Genomic DNA, 19,664 nt, shown 5'->3' on the forward strand with positions numbered 1-19,664 from the left:
TCACACTCTCCCCCTCTCGTTGCTATGCATCACCATGATCCTGCGTGTGCGTAGGCATTTTTTTGAAATTACTACAAAACCCAACAGCCGGGCCCCTCAGATCCAATCTGAGGAGGGGGCGGCGGCCAAGGGGGTTGCCTTGCCCCCCAAGGCAAGGGGGGCGCCCCCCTTTAGGGTTCCCCCAAACCCTAGGCGCATGGGCCCTAGGGGGGAGGTGCCCAGCCCACTAAGGGGCTGGTCCCTCTCCACACACAGCCCATAGGGCCCTCCGGGGCAGGTGGACCCTCCCGGTGGACCCCCGGAACCCCTTCGGTGGTCCCGGTACAATACCGGTAACCCCCCGAATTGTTCCGGTGACCGTATGATGACTTCCCATATATAAATCTTTACCTCCGGGCCATTCCAGAACTCCTCGTGACGTCCGGGATCTCATCCGGGACTCCAAACAACATTCGTTAACCACGTACATCTATTCCCTATAACCCTAGCGTCATCGAACCTTAAGTGTGTAGACCCTACGGGCTCGGGAGTCATGCAGACATGGTCGAGACAACTCTCCAGTCAATAACCAATAGCGGGATCTGGATACCCATGTTGGCTCCCACATGCTCCAGGATGATCTCATCGGATGAAACACGATGTCAAGGATTCAATCAATCCCGTATACAATTCCCTTTGTCTATCGGTATGATACTTGCCTGAGATTCGATCATCGGTATCCCGATACCTTGTTCAATCTCGTTACCGGCAAGTCTCTTTACTCGTTCCGTAACACATCATCCCGTGATCAACTCCTTGGTCACATTGTGCACATTATGATGATGTCCTACCGAGTGGGCCCAGAGATACCTCTCCGTTACACGGAGTGACAAATCCCAGTCTCGATTCGTGCCAACCCAACAGACACTTTCGGAGATACCCATAGTGCACCTTTATAGCCACCCAGTTACGTTGTGACGTTTGGCACACCTAAAGCACTCCTACGGTATCCTGGGGTTGCACAATCTCATGGTCTAAGGAAATGATACTTGACATTAGAAAAGCTTTAGCATACGAACTACACGATCTTGTGCTAGGCTTAGGATTGGGTCTTGTCCATCACATCATTCTCCTAATGATGTGATCCCGTTATCAATGACATCCAATGTCCATGGTCAGGAAACCGTAACCATCTATTGATCAACGAGCTAGTCAACTAGAGGCTTACTAGGGATATGGTGTTGTCTATGTATCCACACATGTATCTGAGTTTCCTATCAATACAATTCTAGCATGGATAATAAACGATTATCATGAACAATGAAATATAATATAATAATAACTAATTTATTATTGCCTCTAGGGCATATTTCCAACATCGTGGTTGTCTTCTGGTCCAAGAAAATCCTCAAAAAAAATCATTCCGTTTGGTATTGATTTTTGGTAGAAGACAAAAATAAGGAAAAAACAGCAATTGGCACTGGGCACTAGGTTAATAGGTTAGTCCCCAAAAATGATATGAAATAGCATATTAATGCATCTAAAACATCCAAGATAGATATTATAATAGCATGGAACAATAAAAAAATTATAGATACGTTGGAGACGTATCAGTACCATCTCGAGTTGTTGCAAATCTTGCTAGGAGCTTGCCCAATTGGTGCCTTGATCATCTCTCATCCGAGCTCTCGAATAGCATACAAGACTTGCTTGAAATATTAGAAATGGTCTCAATTGATCTCCTGAACATGCTGTGAATAACCCTTAACATCTGATTATGACTTATAACATGAAGAAACATGGCAATTTGCTCGTCCACAAAGGTGTGGATGTTGTCTTCTATACGCCCCATGATCATAAACGTCTCCATACACTTGGCAAAAGGTGCTCTTCACATTCGAAGCATCTACAAAGCCTCCATGTCATGGCAGTTGTAGATGTAGTTCAGATTCGCTATCATATCTCTATCTCGGATTAACATTGGACCATAATGGAGGATAGGCTTATCACTCCGATGAACAACTGTCTTGTGGACCAACATGACCCAATTTTAAGTCACAACTATAAGTGTTGTTGCCTGAACAAGTAGCTTCATCCTTTCATCCATAAACCTAACAGTCGACATCAACGGTGCGGTGAACAATGGCAAAATTGACCATACACCTTATCTAATAATGACCAAACAAAGGAGAGGGGTTGCATGCTGCTTACCCTCTTTGGAGCCGACGACCCGCATATGGCGCAAACGAGGAGGACGAGACGGAGCCGGAGACGAAGGGGACAAAAGCAGGTCCTGCTGTCGAAGGTTGAAGTCGCCGCCACTGCTTCTACAGACATGAGTCACCGTCACCAACCAAGGCAAGGACTAAGCTTGGGTTTGTCTTAGAGCTCGATGTGAGCGAGTAAATGGGAGGGGTGATGCTAGATTTCGCGCCATCCTGTGCAGCCGATTTTCGTCTTCCGTCATCTCCGAGTCGCCCCCCTGCACCGCCACATACGCCGAGCCCCACTTTTGTGCTCGACCCCAGTATGGATCGCTAGAAATGGACGATTCGGGCGTTCCTAGCGAGCCAGCCTATGGGCTGCTTTAAGGTCTGTGCGCGTGCGAGACAGGACTTCGTGTATGTTACCAAAAGGGTTTTCCCTGCACCTAGTGGGCGTCTTTGGGGATGTTGCAGGCTACCAAACGTGTTATACGTGTCCTTCGACCACACACAACTATAGTTGTATGTTTGTTGGCTATGTGCATCTGCGTGTCCATCGACCATGCACCATCTTTGCTTCTGAACAGAACCTACAATCAAATAAATTGTCCCAAGGGCGTCATATTCTAGGTACACTCATCAACTGTGTGTGACTTCATGTTCATAGGCCGCACCACAAAAAATGTCGATAGCCTCTAAAGGGACGTGAGTGCTAAAGAATGAGGAGGTAGAAGAGTCAACGAGAAACATGTTATATTTAGTAGTCCTATAATAATTTTATGTAACAAATCTCATGAGTGACGAACTAATTCAATAAATAACAACCATTGAATGAACAAATAAATTAGAAATCTGCAAATAGCGTGCTCCCGAAATAATAGCAACCTCTAAAAGCGTATCAAACCACACCAACTAAACATAATTATTAAGAAATAGATAAATACTTATCTGCAACAAATAAATAAAAAGTTTTCTAGAAGAAAATAAATAAGTACTCCCTTCGTTCGAAAATACTTATCATCAAAATGGATAAAAATGGATGTATCTAAAACTAAAATATGTCTAGATGCATCTTTTTTTATTTATTTTGATAACAAATATTTCTGGACGGAGGAAATACTACAAGAAATTACCAATGTATGCCGGTCTCTCCGTGAAAACCCCGGAGGGCCCAGCCGCCCAGGGTTGCCATAAAAAGAGAAGGGTAGGGACTGAACGGGCTCTCGGCCCTGGGCCTTATAAAACCCAGACCCGTTTACTTTCTTGACCGTGCCCGTCGTCCTCTCTTTCTCCGCACACAACAGAGAACCCGCATTCAGCAAAGGGGGGTTGTGGGTGGTGGCCGCCGGTCGGGGAGAGAAATTCGAGCGGATTCGCGAGGGCGAGGCCAAGGGGATTCGTCGAGGTTCTGCGATGGTGGAGGGGATGGCTTCGGAGAGGCAGCTGGTGGTGGTCGTCGAGGGCACGGCGGCGCTGGGGCCGTACTGGCCCGCCATTGCGGCCGAGTACGTCGAGAAGATCGTTCGGTACGCCTGCGCCGCCTTCTGCTTTTAGGGTTTCGGCGTGGAATTTAGGAGTGGTTGTAGGGGCGAGAGCAGGCTGGTAGGGGAATTCGAGCTCTTCTTCGTGACCCCCGGTTAGGTTTTCCGTGTGCAAACTGCCAAGTAACTGGAGATGGGGTGTTTGTGAGGAGAACGACCTTCCGATTCTAGTTCTGGTGGCTCGACCTGTCGAGTAAATTCGATTACTATAACTTCGGTTGAATATGCCTTTCTCGGATTCCCCCTTGATCCATTTGAAAGCGTGCCTCCTCGAGTGTAGTTCACTTGATCCTGATGTAAAATTGGGTTGGTTAATATGGGTTTTCATGATAGTAGTTTATTAGCTTTACTTGGTGTTTTGATACGGAAGAAAAAAATCATCTAGTGCCAGAGTTCATCTTATTTGAAAGGAAAACGTGATTCAACTTTTGGTATGCTGCTGATTGTGCCCCATTCTTTTGTACAACCACTACCACGGTCATGTCTGTTTGGCTACCTTTGTTGGTTAAGTGAAGTCTATTTTGTACTTCTGCTGTTGCTTCCGCTTGGTTGAACTTCAGGTTTTCATTAGTGGTATGTCTTTCTTCAGATTGATTGTTTGTCATGTTAGTCATTTTTTCTTCTTGTTGTGGTCAATCATGTTGAACTTGATGTAGGTGCAAGGTTTTCTTTTTCTTTTAGTATTTTTATTACTGTTTTAGATGGAGGTGAGTCAGGTCGTTGACAATTTTTAGTTCACTCTGTATTCTCAGATGTCCATAGCTCTATAATAGCTCTTCTTTTTGATTTATCTCGAATATGCTCTCACATGATTTTGTCAAAAAAATATTATCACTAATTCATGAAGCATTTTAAAATTTGTGCAGGAGTTTTTGTTCTACTGAGCTATCAGGGCAGGTAACTCCCTCCCTCCTGATCGTTTTTTATCAGAATTTTTAGTTGATCCATTCTTCTTGAATTCTGTCAAAGTTTAACTTATTTTTCGATGATCCCCGCAGAAGCTTGCAGGGGTACCACCTGAGCTTGCATTAGTTGTCTTCCATACCCATGGACCTTACAGTGGTACGATTTGATATCCATTAATCCTCCATGCCCTTATCATTTAACATTATGATTTATCTCAATGCTTTCATGTTTAGTTCTGTATAAAATAGCTAATTTATGAAAATGTGCTCCTGTTGCAATGCAGCCTTTATTGTACAACGCAGCGGTTGGACAAAAGATATGGATGCTTTTCTTTCATGGTTATCAGGAATATCATTTAGTGGTGGAGGCTTCAGTGAAGCTGCTATTTGTGAAGGTCTTGCTGAAGCACTGATGGTATTGATGTGTTAACATTGTTCACAATCATAACTCTATAAGTTGCTTTATTGTTTATGTTCAAATAGTTCTAAAGTCTGAGTAGTGCAGATAATTTTCTATTGAATAATGTAGTTATAATGAAAATCCGCGCCTAGTAGCATAACACAATACATTAAGTTCACCTACAATTTTGCTGGGTTGAGCCCATTTTCGTGGGACATTTCCTACAGATTGGTAAGTGAGGTCTCATTTTTTTCTATGATCTGCTCTTGTATTTCTTCCATATTAAGGCATAAGCACTGGAAATAGTTACTGGACCTGCACATGTGTTTCTTGCATTTGTACTTCTTTTATCGTCATATTTCATGCTGTCTAAACTCCAGCTTTATTAATTACTTTGTTATATTTTCTAGAAAGTGATTTTGTATATTTGTGTTGCTAGTGTTTCCAATATGGTCCAGAATCTCTTCTATTTTTTTTCTTGCACAAGCTATGGTTTGAATGAGAAACTATGGAAGTGTTTGACCTGAACTGCAGTTATGGGGCTATGGTTGTGGTTGGATTATGTAATAGACATCAGTAGTTACTCTCAATGAGACTGACACGTGAATGGTCTTTTGTGAATGTATTGTATTGGTTATTAGTTTGTTATTGCCATGATGCTTATTTCATTTCATTTATGCAACTAGATACTCCAAGGCAGTCCTGGTAGCAGCCAGAATCATCAAAATCGTGAACTTCAAAAGCATTGCCTACTTGTTGCTGCAAGTAATCCTTACCCGCTGCCTACACCTGTCTACCGCCCTTCTGTTCAAAGTAGTGATCACAAAAAGAGCAACGAAGCAACAAAGGAATCATGTCTTGCTGATGCTGAGGCTGTTGCAGTCTCATTTGCTCAGGTGCTGAATAAATACTACTATCTTGCATTATATTCATTGTGTATCTCAATGGAGTGCTAAGCAGTACTTGGTTGGATCTAATTAATTTTGTGGTTGCAGTCCTCTGTATCGTTGTCGGTGGTATCTCCTAAACAGCTACCAACACTGAAGGCAATATACAACGCGGTAATACATTTGTTGTGTCAAACTTGATAAACTGTTTGAAAGCCTACAATCTTGTACTTGCTTCTTTATTTTGGTTTGTCCAAAAGGAATCTTGAATGGTCCTAAATGTCCACTCCACTCTGCTAGTAGCCTGCTTAATTGCCTAGTCCACTCCACTTGTTGCGAATAGTTTAGATGTCCTTGTAATTGCTTACTTTATGGTCCTAAATGTCCTCTTTTCTAGTAGTTTGTAAAATAAATGCCTTAGAAATTCAAGTGTCACACCACATAACTTGGTTGTGGATTAGAAAAAAATCCACCCACGTCAAATCATCATAGTATTTAGCACAATGGATGAAATTTCAAGATAATGCCTTTCCCTGATCTCCACATTCCTCCACTTCTGTCATGACGGGCGTTGTAAACTTACATGATTTGAAGCTGACCTTAGGCAAATCCTTGTTTGTTATGTGAATAGGCACTGAATACTGATACTACACGTATTTATTGCAGGGAAAGAGGAATCCTCAAGCTTCTGATCCATCAGTTGATCATGCCAAAAATCCACATTTTCTTGTTTTGCTGTCTGAGAGTTTCATGGAGGCTCGAACCGCTCTAAGCCATCCTTTACCCGGGAACCTTGTCCCAAACCACACCATTACAAAAATGGATACCGCACCTGCAGCTACTGTGCCAGGACCACCTTCGAATGCCACTCCCTCAGGTTGAACAAATGCTAATGTTAGGCTAGTTTCACTGTGAGGTTTTAGCCTTTGATTGTTCCTGTTTTCATGAAACTTGTGGCTTGTGCTGTTGTTATGATGTCTGCATGGGCGGGATGTAGAGAAAGCTTTAAAAAAAGAATTATAGGAGTTTCCCCTAATTTTGTGTGAGTTGGTGCAACAAATCCCAGCCGCAATTTGATTAAAGAAAAAGAATGGTAGATTTAAGTAAAAATGCAATCTGGACATTGCCATTTGGGTTGGGACCACAAATAAAAAACACTGATAAACACTTCTTGCTGCATATGCTGGAAGTGCTGACTATGTAATTGCAGGCAAACAAGGCTTGGAGAATGCCCTTATGGGACCCTTTGCATAAAACCTACCTATACTAATAAATCTTAGCAGAAAAGCACGTGAGAGCCCTCATATACTAAATTTCAAAGCAGTAAACTAAATGTGCACCTGAATACTTATACCAAAGAGGCACTTGAAATATTTGATGTTTCAAATTGCATGTGGCCATGATGTTATGTACTGAAATACCCTACTTACTTGTCTAGTTGAAATACTTTGAGCCAGAGCTGAAGGAAAATGATGTACTGGACCTAGAAGTTAAATGCTCATCTTTCATAACAGCTTGTAGTACTACTGGCTTCATATTTGTTTTTCTATGTGTATGATGAATGTTCTGTGACTTGTGATAGTGAATCATCCTAAATAATGGTGTATCTGACCATTGGCTAAGATGTCAGCAGCTAATTGTTTGAGTTGTTGGTCAGCCATTAGACTAACTTAGTCATGTCTGAAATTGCACCTATATGCCTATCATATGCAATGCAGACATCACATGGTATTAGAAGTATCCATACAGATACCAGGTGCTTTTTTCGATGTATATGAGTGTTGATGTTGTTCCTCATTTGTTTCATGAAGTACATTTCACAATCGCACATTCTAAAATGCTGGGTTTTTAGCTCCTATATATATATATATATATATATATATATATATTCAACGTTGCTATGGATCATAATTGTGACTAAGTTCGCCTATCTATTGAATTAGGGTGGCACATTTCTGATTTTGTTTACATGTTCCAAGTATAACTAAAAACTCACTGAATAATATTGCAATGTGTTTTTTTTTCTGCTCTTACTCATCATTTCGTTATATAACCCTACTAAATTGTCATGACTAAAAAAAGTTGTTATATCTCCAGTGAATGGAACGATGATGGGACGGCAACCGACTGCAAATGTTAAAGTGGTAGGCTACAAAAATATGTTATTATTTTACTATTTCTATATGCCTTTTCATTATAACCGTACCTTAACGATTTGCATTTTCAGGAGCCGACAACTATACCACCAATGGTTTCTGCACCTGCATTCTCTCATATGACACCTATTTCAAATGTTGCTTCTCAAGGTGTATCAGCAATGCAAACTTCTTCACCATCGATTATTTCACAAGAAACAAATGTTGCAAATGAAATATTGCAAGAGCATAAGCCTTTAGTAAACCCTATCCAACAACAGGTTCGGCCTGGTGGCCCAGCAAATGTTAGCATCCTAAACAATCTGTCACAACATCGACACTCTTTAACAGCAGCTACCTCAATGGGACCTAACATGGGAGCAACACCTATACAAGTGCACATGTCAAACATGATATCGAGTGGAATGACATCAACTCCCGCTGTCATATCTTCTATATCTGGAACAGTACAGCCAATTGGTGCTCAACAGTTGGTACAGAACACAGCTCTCGGTTCTTTTGGGTCAAACACTTCTACTGTATCTGGTAATTCAAATATTGCCGTATCGTCTTCTTTGGCTAACATACAAAGCAACATGGCCATGGGACAATCAGTGCCTTCTATGGCACAAGGTGGTCTGATGGCTGGTCCACAATCAGGACAAGGTGGAATTGGTACGAACCAAAACATGATAAATAACCTTGGGACTACAGCTATCTCTTCTACGCCTACAATGATGCCAACACCAGGAATGGTCCAGCAGACAGGAGTAAATGCTCTTAGCGCGAACAACAGTTCTGCTATGAATATGCCTCTGGCACAACATCCTAATGGCCAGCAACCATCGAAGTATGTCAAAATTTGGGAGGTAAAGATTTCAGTTTGCGTTTCATGCTCCTTGCGATAGTAGCTTTGCAATATAGGTTGCTAAATGCAGCATTTACATAGCGGTATGTATGAAACTTAATATAGCATCCGAGCCAAGAGGTTTCAGGTTCAAGTTTCGGATTTCACAATTTAAATGAAGAAAATTGCTTGCCCTCTTTCTGTCCATGTTTAGGCCTTATCAAGCCACGCATGAGAGGGGGTGTTGAAGTATATGCAGATTGCCCAACCTTGTCAATTTTTTTTTGTTCTACTGGTCAGTGCATGAAATTTAATGGAAAATACGTTTGTAAAAGTTACTCCCTCCGTCCCGAATTAGTTGTCTTAGATTTGTTTAGATACGGATGTATCTAGACACGTTTTAGTGTTAGCTACATCCGTATCTAGACAAATCTAATCTAAGACAAGTAATTTGGGACGGAGGTAATACATATTTATGCAATATGAGTTAAGAGTGTCAAGCAGACAACTGAACAAATATTTGTAATGATTTTGAACTTCCGGATATATATTTCTCAAAAAGTACAGGGTTACAAGATCATGGCTAGCCGTGAGGAGAGGTAGACAGGCGGCTACCTTATCAGCCTGTTCTTTAAACCGAAGAGCCCAAAGTTCAAAATCATTACAAATATTGTGAATAGTGGTAGCACTTAATTCATGATAATCTTGCTCATGTTGTCTGGTGTCTTTGCCTAGGAGTACAATTCAGGACATGATTTTCTTCTGTTCATATTTCAGGGAACTTTGTCTGGGCAAAGGCAAGGACAACCTGTATTTATTTGTAAACTTGAAGTAAGTTCCTATTTGTATGGCTTAACCCTCACACTTCCTGATATAGTAACAGTTTTTATGCTCTCTGTTGATCTGTATGCGATCTGAAAAGAGACCATTCCTTTTATGGAAAGACAGTTCAGTCCATTTCATCCAAACATGGCATATGTTGTTTTACTTTATTTTCTGTTTATACTACCCAATGATTGCCTGCAACTGTTCATTACTGCCTATTTAATTAATCATTCATGACAAAAATAGCTCTTTCAAGTGTTCTCTATTCTTGAGGCCGTTGGAAAGTCAATGCTTAGAAAGAACATACTTTTTTTTATCCGAACAACAGGCGACAATCCTACTGAGTATTATGTGTATTAGTAATCAAGATCCAAAATAAGAATTTACAAAGAAACAATTGATAGAATCTAAAAGATAAATCAATAAAATAGATCACAATGGACATATTAATGTCCAACCATTTGACCCCCTGACATCTTAGATGAGATCGTGATTTGCAATTATTTCAAATCCAGAAGCAACATTCTGTTTCATCTAAGCTTATTTTATGAATGTGTACTTTGTTTCTCTGGATCCAACATTCTGAATGAACCAGAGCATTGTTATTATTAGCTCCTTGAAGAATAGGCTTGGTTGAACCAGCCTGATTTCTAGCCGAGGCAAACATATCCAAGATATATAAAGGATTTGTTCCAAGAGGTTTAAATCAAAATAGAGATAGTGCCCAATCTTCTGAAACCTGATTAATGCAAAGAGCACCAACTTAACTTCCTCCACGTCAAAAGTCTTACTCTCCAATCCTTGTGTTAACTTCTCCATGAAGTATTGTTGAGAAAAACAACTTACTATGCATTAAAATCTGCACCAAGATACACTTTGTTTTTCTGAACCTACTGAAAATTTTGTGAAGCATGGAACAGAATATCAGTTTATGCTGCCAATGCTCATTGTTTTCACGGTCTACACCTTCAAAGCTGAAACCAATTGTTATAATTTCGGATTGTATACTGTAATTTGCTATCCTCTTAAATATACCATACCATATTCTATCCTTGCAAAGCATTTCAATGTTGTATTTCTCATCCTATCATCTGTGTTGCAGGGTTATAGGAGTGGAACAGCGTCTGACACGTAAGTCTTTAAACTGTTGCAATACTATTTTTGTGATGAATGAGATTAGGAAATTTTACAGCTAGGTATTATTGTTGCTCTTTTTCTTGAAAATGAATTGCTTTACAAGAAATATTGAATTTTTAGTGGACACCTACACCCTGTTCGTGAAGTCATTCTCATTATACTATCTGTAATACATCCTGTGCGTCCAGTAACTTATCTGAACACACCTATCAGCTATAGGAGTATGGAATGCTAAGGTTAGTTGCAAACCAACTAAATACCAGTCTTCTAGGTTGGTATGTCATATTTGGTTTCTTTGGCAGCACCTTTCAAATTTTACTAGTGTACTGATTGCCAGATATATTCACGAATGTTCTAGGTTGCTATATTCTTGAATTTTACCTGCTGTTCAAGCGTAATTTCAGTTGGAAACCTGACAACGTTCCTGAGTTCTAATATGATACGCCCAGTGAAGAAACTTCTTGTTTTCCTGCACTTTGTTGGGCAACTTTGAATGCCATTTGCCTTCACTCAATAAAATCTATCATCGTGTCTTATTTTTCTCCTTAAGTCTTATGATAGCGCTTTCATACAATCTGCAAATCATACCATCAGTCTGCCTAAAGAAACTGAAGCTGTACTTTTATATTCAGACTTGCTTCAGACTGGCCAGAAACGATGCAGATCGTGCGCCTCATAGCCCAAGAGCATATGAACAACAAGTTTGTCGCTCAACTAGCCCATGCTTTTCCTTGTTAAAACCGCTGCATTATTGTGTGTTGTTCCTAATATCATTCCTGCTCAACTTTGGTTGTTCGATCATGTAATTGTACAGGCAGTATGTTGGCAAGGCAGACTTTCTAGTATTTCGAACATTGAATCAGCATGGTTTCCTCGGACAACTACAAGAGAAGAAATTGGTGAGTCGCTCAGTGCTTGTTTTAACCTTGTGGAATATTTATGATCTCAGTTTGAACTGCACTTAATTAAGCATGGTATCATACATTTACTTCTTTTAATGTTCAAGTGGTTCATTGCTTCAGTGTGCAGTGATTCAGCTACCTTCACAAACTTTGCTGTTGTCAGTGTCTGACAAAGCTGGGCGCCTCATAGGAATGCTGTTCCCAGGGGTATGTTTATAACTAATTGAGAGATTACCGCAATTTGTCTATTGTAGTATTCATCTAAATCAACACAATTCTCTGCCGAGTTTCCCCCAGGATATGGTGGTATTCAAACCACAGGTCTCAACTCAGCAGCCACAGATGCAGCCACAGCAGCAGCAGCAGCAGCTACAACAGCAGCAGCACCAAATACAGCAGCAACAGCAGCAACTACAGCAACTGCAACAGCAGCAACTACAACAGCACCAAATGCAAATGCAGCCTCAAGGCCAGCAACTTCAGCAGCAGCAGCAGATGCAGCAAATGCAACAGCAACAACAACAGATGCAGCAAATGCAACATCAACAGCAGCAGCAGCAGCAGCAGATTCAGCAGCAGCAGCAGATGCAGCAGCAGCAGCAGCAGCAACAGCAACAACAGATGCAGCAAATGCAACAGCAGCAGCAGCAGCAGCCTCAACAACTCCAGCAGCAGCCGCAGATGGTGGGTACAGGGATGGGTCAGCAACAATTCATGCAGGGGCATGGTCGGGCGGTGCAGATGATGCAAGGAAAGATCGCGCCACAGGGCCCAGGCAACATGTCTGGAGGAGGCTACCTATCTTGAAAATATCGCGTGCTAGCAGGACACTCCTTGGGTTCATGAGGCTCCTTGGAGATTTGGCACACCCAATTAGTGTGGTGGTTTTGTGCTTATGTACAGAGCATTGCGAGTCTGTCAGCTAGGAGGAGTTTGCTTACTATCTCATGTCTAGCCTGTAGCTGAGGTATTCATCATCCTATTGGATGGTACATTAGAAGAACATATTCAGAGGATTGATTGGAGAGGGACCTATAATCTGGAATGATTTGCTAAAGATAAAGTTACATTTTCACACCGTTGGACCGAACATGCATTCGAATCTTCATATGTCCAATAACTTTCTGTATTTCCTACTTATCCATGCTAAATGGAGGCGCTGGGGAGGAGGCATGGTGGTGTGTTAGGAAGAATCCTGATTGCTGGGTCAGGTAGAGATGCGTCCCACAAATGTTTTACGAGCCGGGCCGTTTTTACGATATCTGCTCAGGCTATTTTTTTTGTCCGCCCTGTAAAACCGTCGGAAAAGGCACCCAGCCAGGTTATAGGGAGCTCCTAACCGGCGCCTTCAGCGCTGGTTCGGTCTCCTGGCGCCCACTGAGGTGCCCGTACTGGCTTTTGATTGGAAGCCCATTTTACTCGTTATGTCGGTCTCTGGTTCGCTACCCTGTTTTCGTGCTTCGCTGTCCTGTTTCTCCTCTACTGTTTATGTGCTTCGTTGCCCTTCTGTTTCGCTGTTTCGTTTTCATTGCCGTTTGTTTATTAGAAAATTCCTTTCGTTTGGTTGTAGCTTTTTTTTGACGTCAGCAAGCACTCCTATTTTTTGTTTTAAAAAAGTTTTTTTGTCTCGTCTTTTAGATAAATAAAAAAATACAAAGAGTGAATAAAAATAAAGAAATTGAATTTTCTTATTAAATATTTTGAAAGAAAAGTAAGCAGATTTTGCTCGTGCCTCTGTTTTGGAGAAGTAATTATTAAACAAAAAATGACTATTTTTAGTATAGTTAAGGTAATCAAACATAGAAGGAAGCATTGAATGTTTAGTACAGCAGAACAAAAAAAAAATATTCAGACTTGTTTTGAACAATGACCCCCTCAACATTTTCTTCATTCAAGTAGCACGAGAAGGAAATAAGTTCTCGTTTGGTAGAGCAAAAAGTAAAATGGAGAAAATTGTTTATGCGATGAAAATGTGGTCATCTTGTATCTTGAACCTGGGTTAAGCTGAGTATTGATTCACCTGAATAGCCGGAAACCCTGTTTGTAAAAAAATAGAAGAAGTTTGGTCAGTTTATTTAAGTAGAAAAAGAAAAACTTTAGTTTCTGGTTGTAGTTGAATATTATTATTTAATGTATTAAATTTAAAAATGTAGGGGGAGGTTTTCGAATGGCGGAACTAACGTGATTTTGTTGGAAAGCTTTGACCAATGGTAGTTGAACTTCACTGTTGGAACAAGTCGCAATTTCGTAGAGAAAAATTTCTCTTAAGGCCTGTAGGTCATGCTGCAAAAAATAAAAAGAAAGTAATTGTATTAGACACTCTCATTCTTTTTTTGAAAAAAATGTACGTTGAGTTTTATTTATTTGGAATGTCAAGCATATACTTTTTTAGATCAACAAATTATTTACATGGGCAGCTTGAAAAGAACTTACAGTTGTGAATCCTGGCACTCCCATCCCCCGGTATGTTTTTAGAATTTGCAGGAGGAATATGCCGGTGTCGTACCTGAGTGATAAGAAAGAGAATTTACTAGGAGTTAGGAGTGCACAAAAATATTATAAAGTGAAGAAAAATTAATTTGAAGTACAGTGCACAGAAAAAAAATGATTCTTTTCTTTCTTTTCTACCTGAAATGAGTCCGGGGTACTGGAACGAAACGGTAGTCAAATTCTTTTATGTTGAATGCGATGCAATTTGGGTATGTTTTCGCAAACAGACTCTTGAAGTTGAATGTAACAGTGCTGATAATTGAAGTGAATTTGTTGTTTCCAGATCCATCAGGGTTCATTATATCAAAGAATTTGCCACTGTCAAAGTTAGCAGTGATTACAATCCACTGTTTGTCATTGAAGCAAGGCAGATGAACCTGTTAGAGAAAAAGAGAAGAAAGTACAGACATATTAGTAGAAATTGAAGAGTGGAACATAAAAATTTGGTGTTTCGGTTTTCTCTTTAGAATGATTTGCTCGAAAAGATAGTTTCATACGAAGTTTGCGTTCTGTAAACTGAACCCAACGGTTGCTTCGCTTAACATGTCTGCGCATATTGGATCTGAATGGTTTAGTAAGGGTCTCATTAGAAGTTCCTGATGAAAAATGGAAAAATGAGAGTAAGTTTGTATAAATGTGTAGATTAAAAAAGTACATTAATTACTCATGTCTTCTTTGTGTGATGAAAGACCAAGATAGGATAGAAGAAGAAAAATTACCATGTCTTCTGTGCCGACTATATGGACAATAGGTTCGTTGCTTGGTATTAGACCCTGCCTTCCCCGATTGAGTAGATCTGTGTTGAGCATTTTAGAATAGCAATCCAAAGTGTGTGGGTTCATCCAGCCGCCTGGCCTCATTGAAACAGTCAAAGTTTTTTGATCGACCCACACGTTATCTATTTGGAATATCCTTTGGCTGTATAGAATAGAGTAAGTAATTTCAGGATTGGTAGTAATGAAGCATGGTGGTGAAAATTAGTGAACAGAAAAAGAATACAGAACCATGTACATAATATTTTCACCTGATGTCTATATGAGGTAGAAGTGACGACATCATTTTGAAGAAATCTGCTTGAGCTGCTGTTGAGAAAATAACTTGTTCCGAATTGAGCTGAGTTGTTATGTGCAATTTTGATGCTGAAGAGAAGTTCTGCAGTGGTGGCTGCTCTGCTGCTGCTTTATCTCTGAGCAAACATTCAGCTTCATAATCTTCCAGGACTTGGTACATGATAGGGTCTGGTATAGGTGTACCGAATCTATTGGCTGCTTTTTCTAAAGAATTGTGATAGCACCTAAGCGGGCTGTTGCTATAGAGGAACTGATTGTTGCTACCTGAATTCCTTACAAGAGATTCATAGTTGGTTTTGGGAAGGATTGATGAACAACTAGGAGGTGAATAATTTGCTTGGTAATTGTTTGGGACTTCTTGCATAGGGACTAAATTTCAGGCTGTCTGTTATAGCGGTAAAAGAAGGGATGTCAATATCTGAATTTTGTGGTTCACACGCATTGGATGTACTACCCAGGTTGTAGTTTTGAGTGGTTGGAAAACTTCTGGTAGGAGGTGCTGATTACGAGCATTTCATATTCCTGGAAACATCTAGGGCAACCGTAGTTGTTGAATCCGTACCTTGTTGCAAACAGTACAGTTTGCTATCTGATTGCATGATAGAAAAAGTCATTAGAAAAAGAAAAGGAACACTGTATTAAGGATAAAAATGGTGCAAACAAAAAAAACTAAAAATGCAGAAATTCTAAGGAAAAAAGGGGGTAGTGAAGAAATAAACCTCTGCAGTTATGATTAGGTCTAACGAATTTCATTTGGGTCAAACAGAATTTCTCTTTTGTGCAATCAATTTTGTCTGTTTCTTGCATCCCATTCGCTTCTGTGTGTGTATAGATGTAATCTTTGAGTACTGCATATAGATTTAGAAAAAAACGAAGAGAAAATGTGTTAGATCTTGTTTCAACCTATGTAGAAAAAAGGAGAAACATGCTGGAAAAGAAAAGATTTTAATTGAAAAAATTGGAATTACCTTGGAGGAAATCAATATCTGGGTAGTCATATTGTTTATTTATTTTATCAATGACGAACAAATCTTCAAAGGTTGGTGACCTTTTCTGAAACAGGTCATCAATGCCTGATGAGTTTTCTAAAAGGAGGCACTGTGAGAATTTCTTGTCCAACCATTGAATAGATGAATCTCCATCTTCCTTTTCCCAGTTTGGAGGATTACTGTAAGGCATTGCGAAATCCAGGAAATCATGTGACGATAAAAAAGTTGTTGGATCCTTGAAGTATTTGTTTGAGTAGATTTGTTCAGCTTGCTGGTGTAATGAAATGTGGTTGTTCGGGGATGTAATTTGTTCATTTGCAGACTCTGTCATTTCATTGTTGATGTGGGTGAAACTCTTGGAGATTGTCGAATGGAGATCATCAATGTATCTTTCCGTTGTTGGAATGGAGTTTGATATTATCGTTTGCCAAAATTTCTTGGTCATATCTTCAAGCAGTGCCTTCTCCTGAAAGGTATTCACATTAATAAAAATTACTTTGCATATATATGTGCGTGACATGTCAATAGATCAGCAAAAAATATAAAACCGTATTGAAAATGATGAATGTCTCATACATGATAAGAAGAAAAATGGAAGAATGAAAGAATGAAAAGTTTCCAACCTGTAAGTTGTAGATTGACGGAAATTTGGAACTGATGTACTGTAGAATACATGTAGGGAGTTTGTTTATTCCTTCATTTGATATATTGTTGAATGGAGTTGATGAAATATGTTTCAACTGTTTTGCATCATAAATGAACCGAAAAAAATGTTAGAGAACAGTCCTACGCAGAATACATATATGTGGTGGACAAAAAAATGTAAAAGAAAGGAAAGTCTGATTGCAAAATTATTAGAGAAGGTAAAGAGTTTTTGTTGTAAAAACACTTACCGGAAGTCTTCCGAACTGAAGGTGTACACCGTGCATTGTGTCTAGGGCTGTGAAAGTTTTTAGCAAGCTAGATGACCAAAATGGGAGTCTTGGCAGTATGTCGATAGGGAACTTGAATTCAGAAGTAATTAAGAATTCGAAGTGCGCAACCTGATATTAGGAACAATATTTGTAAGTTAAAATTGTTTAAAAGAAAGAGTTGGATGCAGTAAAAAATTAAAGGAAGAAAAAGTGATCTTAGGTTCATAATTTTAATATAAACTTACCACCAAGATTAGTTTGCATCCTCCAGGATAAAATGCCTTCTTCTAGTGATGACCTGACTTAATTTTTTATATTTGATGTACTAGGTAGGATAGAGTTGAAAGGCACCAGTTGTATTTGCCAGCAGAACTAATGTTTTGCAGAGCACTGTAGAATTTCTTTGATGGGGAACCTTTCGCATTAGGAGCAATCAAGCTTGAGATAGTGAGGAGCAAGAATATAGTAGAGAAAATTTCTTCGGAAATGTTGTCCGTAATCATCGCAATAAGATGCTCTGTAGTAGGTGCTGATGATTGTACAAAGTTATTGATAATATCTACACATTCTTTGGTTGGTGTAGAATTTATTAGTAAGCCACCAGCAGGAATTCCAAGGATTTTATGAACAATAGATGTGTTGAATTCAAAATTGAATCCATTCCTCAGCTCCAGAGTGCATGTTGCAGTATTGAATTGTAATGCAAGCCACATGAAAATATCATCAATGTTGCAGGCACAGCTGATTTGTAGCAGTGAAGCGAAGCCAAGTTTTCGAACTATGTTCTTCTGAGTATCATTAAGTTCAGACAGAAATTTAACAAACAACTGGAGGTTGTCTTCATTGCTGACATCCTACATAGGGAATAGATAGGTTGTGTGTTAGTTTTTTGTTTTTTTATGTGTATGTACTGAATAATAAATTGTAAAAATTATGTACGGTTACTATTTATTAAAAAAATGAAACGGGTGTCAGTGAAAAAACTGAGTCAGTAGTAGCCCCCTGGTAGTTGTTTTTCTGGCCTACATGTACCTTCTTTCTTTTGGGAGGATTATTCCCATTCTCTTCATTTGGAAGTAGATGTTGGTTGTTCCTCTTCCTTGCTGACATTTCTTCCATTTAGTTGAATTCCTAGAAAATTGAATAACTGAACAAATTAGGAGTTGTGTTCTTCTAAAGAAAAAAGGACAACATTACTATAGTTGTATTTATAGTACTTGTTTGCAGGTATGAAAAGTAACAAAAAATGCGTTTCACTAATTTTGTGCGGATTGTCAAAAGAGGTTTTTCCTTTGTTCATTTGTCCTGTTTTACATATAGAGAAGAACTTAAAACAAGAAGTAATTCCGTTGGACTGCAGTACATTCTCAAAAATGGGATTTATGTTGTTCCCAACTCATATCTACAGAGGAAAAAACTTTTTATAAAAAAGGTAAAAATTAAGTGATGTATTCCGAAGTGATATCTCATAGGTTTGTTCGTAAATTCGTAAATTCAGAAAGAAATTAGGGTGTATACTACATTCAGAAAGAAAAATGTTTGTGGCTCGTACTATAATGAACTAGACCTCATAGTTGGTTCGTCTGTTTCGCAGTAAGGTTTAAAAACTCGGATAAAAATCATAGTCGCAGTAGTAGAGCCACGACGCGAATGCAACTCACATGCCATGGACCAGCTTCTCTGTCATCACGATGAGGAAACAGTCCAAACATGATTGGATAGCGTGGAGGCCGACAGAGAAGAGGAGCCTGGCCTTGCAAATCGATCAGATGGTTGAGGGGTCACGGTGGCCATGGATGGCCGGGGGAGACGAATAATCTAGCATCTTGTAAAAGGAATGAAATACTTTGTTGGCCACGTTTAAAGTCAGAGACCTCTCTAAGATGATGTGAAAATAGGAAACATCAAAATAGCTACTTAATGTTTTAGCTCAGAGACCTAAATGATGCTAGCTGCCATGGCAATTCCCATAGATACACGCAGGGGAAGAAACAGAGCTTCCACGCACACGGTCGACGGATCAACGGACTACCGCTCGACAGCGGAGCTGCCGGATAGCAGTGACGGCACACATCGGGCGCGCACGGTGTGCACAAATCCAACGCCCCGCATGAACGTGAATCAAAAGCTATAGAAAATCAAAATGCAAAAAAGGGAGCGGAATCATGACCGTAGTGGTAAGAAAAGGGATTGGGTGAATTACCTTTTGGATCCGATATTGGGAACTTAGTTGAAGCCGAGGATCTAGTTCATGATGCAGAACCTGGGGAAAAAATCGCCAGAGAGCGGAGTTTTGGATGAAGAAAGGGGAAAGTGGATTCTAGTTTGCAATTAGACCCCTTTGATAGTCGGCCACAAGTTGGTCCCACCTGTAAGACTTCCTTCCGAGGTGGTTTAGTCGCTGAAACAGTGACCCCACATTACTTTAAAAAATTTACA

At 39.8% G+C, this 19,664-nt stretch overlaps 2 protein-coding genes across 2 annotated transcripts; one reads left to right on the plus strand and one right to left on the minus strand.

Moving 5' to 3' along the window:
* The first annotated feature begins 3,445 nt into the window (after positions 1 to 3,445).
* Positions 3,446 to 12,837, plus strand: LOC125509060 (mediator of RNA polymerase II transcription subunit 25). The gene is made up of 15 exons (XM_048673936.1): positions 3,446 to 3,709; positions 4,591 to 4,621; positions 4,723 to 4,786; positions 4,914 to 5,044; positions 5,716 to 5,925; positions 6,025 to 6,090; positions 6,583 to 6,793; positions 8,014 to 8,060; positions 8,144 to 8,920; positions 9,676 to 9,729; positions 10,826 to 10,854; positions 11,493 to 11,561; positions 11,675 to 11,759; positions 11,883 to 11,969; positions 12,060 to 12,837. The coding sequence occupies exons 1-15, from the start codon at positions 3,597 to 3,599 to the stop codon at positions 12,567 to 12,569; spliced, it is 2,484 nt and encodes an 827-aa protein (XP_048529893.1). The 5' UTR covers positions 3,446 to 3,596; the 3' UTR covers positions 12,570 to 12,837.
* Positions 12,838 to 13,545: 708 nt separating this feature from the next.
* LOC125509061 lies at positions 13,546 to 19,572 on the minus strand. The gene is made up of 14 exons (XM_048673937.1): positions 19,429 to 19,572; positions 18,258 to 18,356; positions 17,471 to 18,079; positions 17,205 to 17,354; positions 16,935 to 17,051; positions 16,291 to 16,777; positions 16,042 to 16,170; positions 15,277 to 15,911; positions 14,972 to 15,170; positions 14,750 to 14,848; positions 14,391 to 14,629; positions 14,196 to 14,268; positions 13,944 to 14,045; positions 13,546 to 13,799 (listed from the first exon to the last, which is right to left on the minus strand). Exons 8-14 carry the CDS (start codon positions 15,684 to 15,686, stop codon positions 13,779 to 13,781), a joined length of 1,143 nt encoding a protein of 380 aa, XP_048529894.1. The 5' UTR covers positions 15,687 to 15,911; positions 16,042 to 16,170; positions 16,291 to 16,777; positions 16,935 to 17,051; positions 17,205 to 17,354; positions 17,471 to 18,079; positions 18,258 to 18,356; positions 19,429 to 19,572; the 3' UTR covers positions 13,546 to 13,778.
* Positions 19,573 to 19,664: the final 92 nt, after the last annotated feature.

The sequence above is a fragment of the Triticum urartu genome, chromosome 5 (genome assembly GCF_003073215.2).
Source record: "Triticum urartu cultivar G1812 chromosome 5, Tu2.1, whole genome shotgun sequence".
NCBI lineage: Eukaryota > Viridiplantae > Streptophyta > Magnoliopsida > Poales > Poaceae > Triticum > Triticum urartu.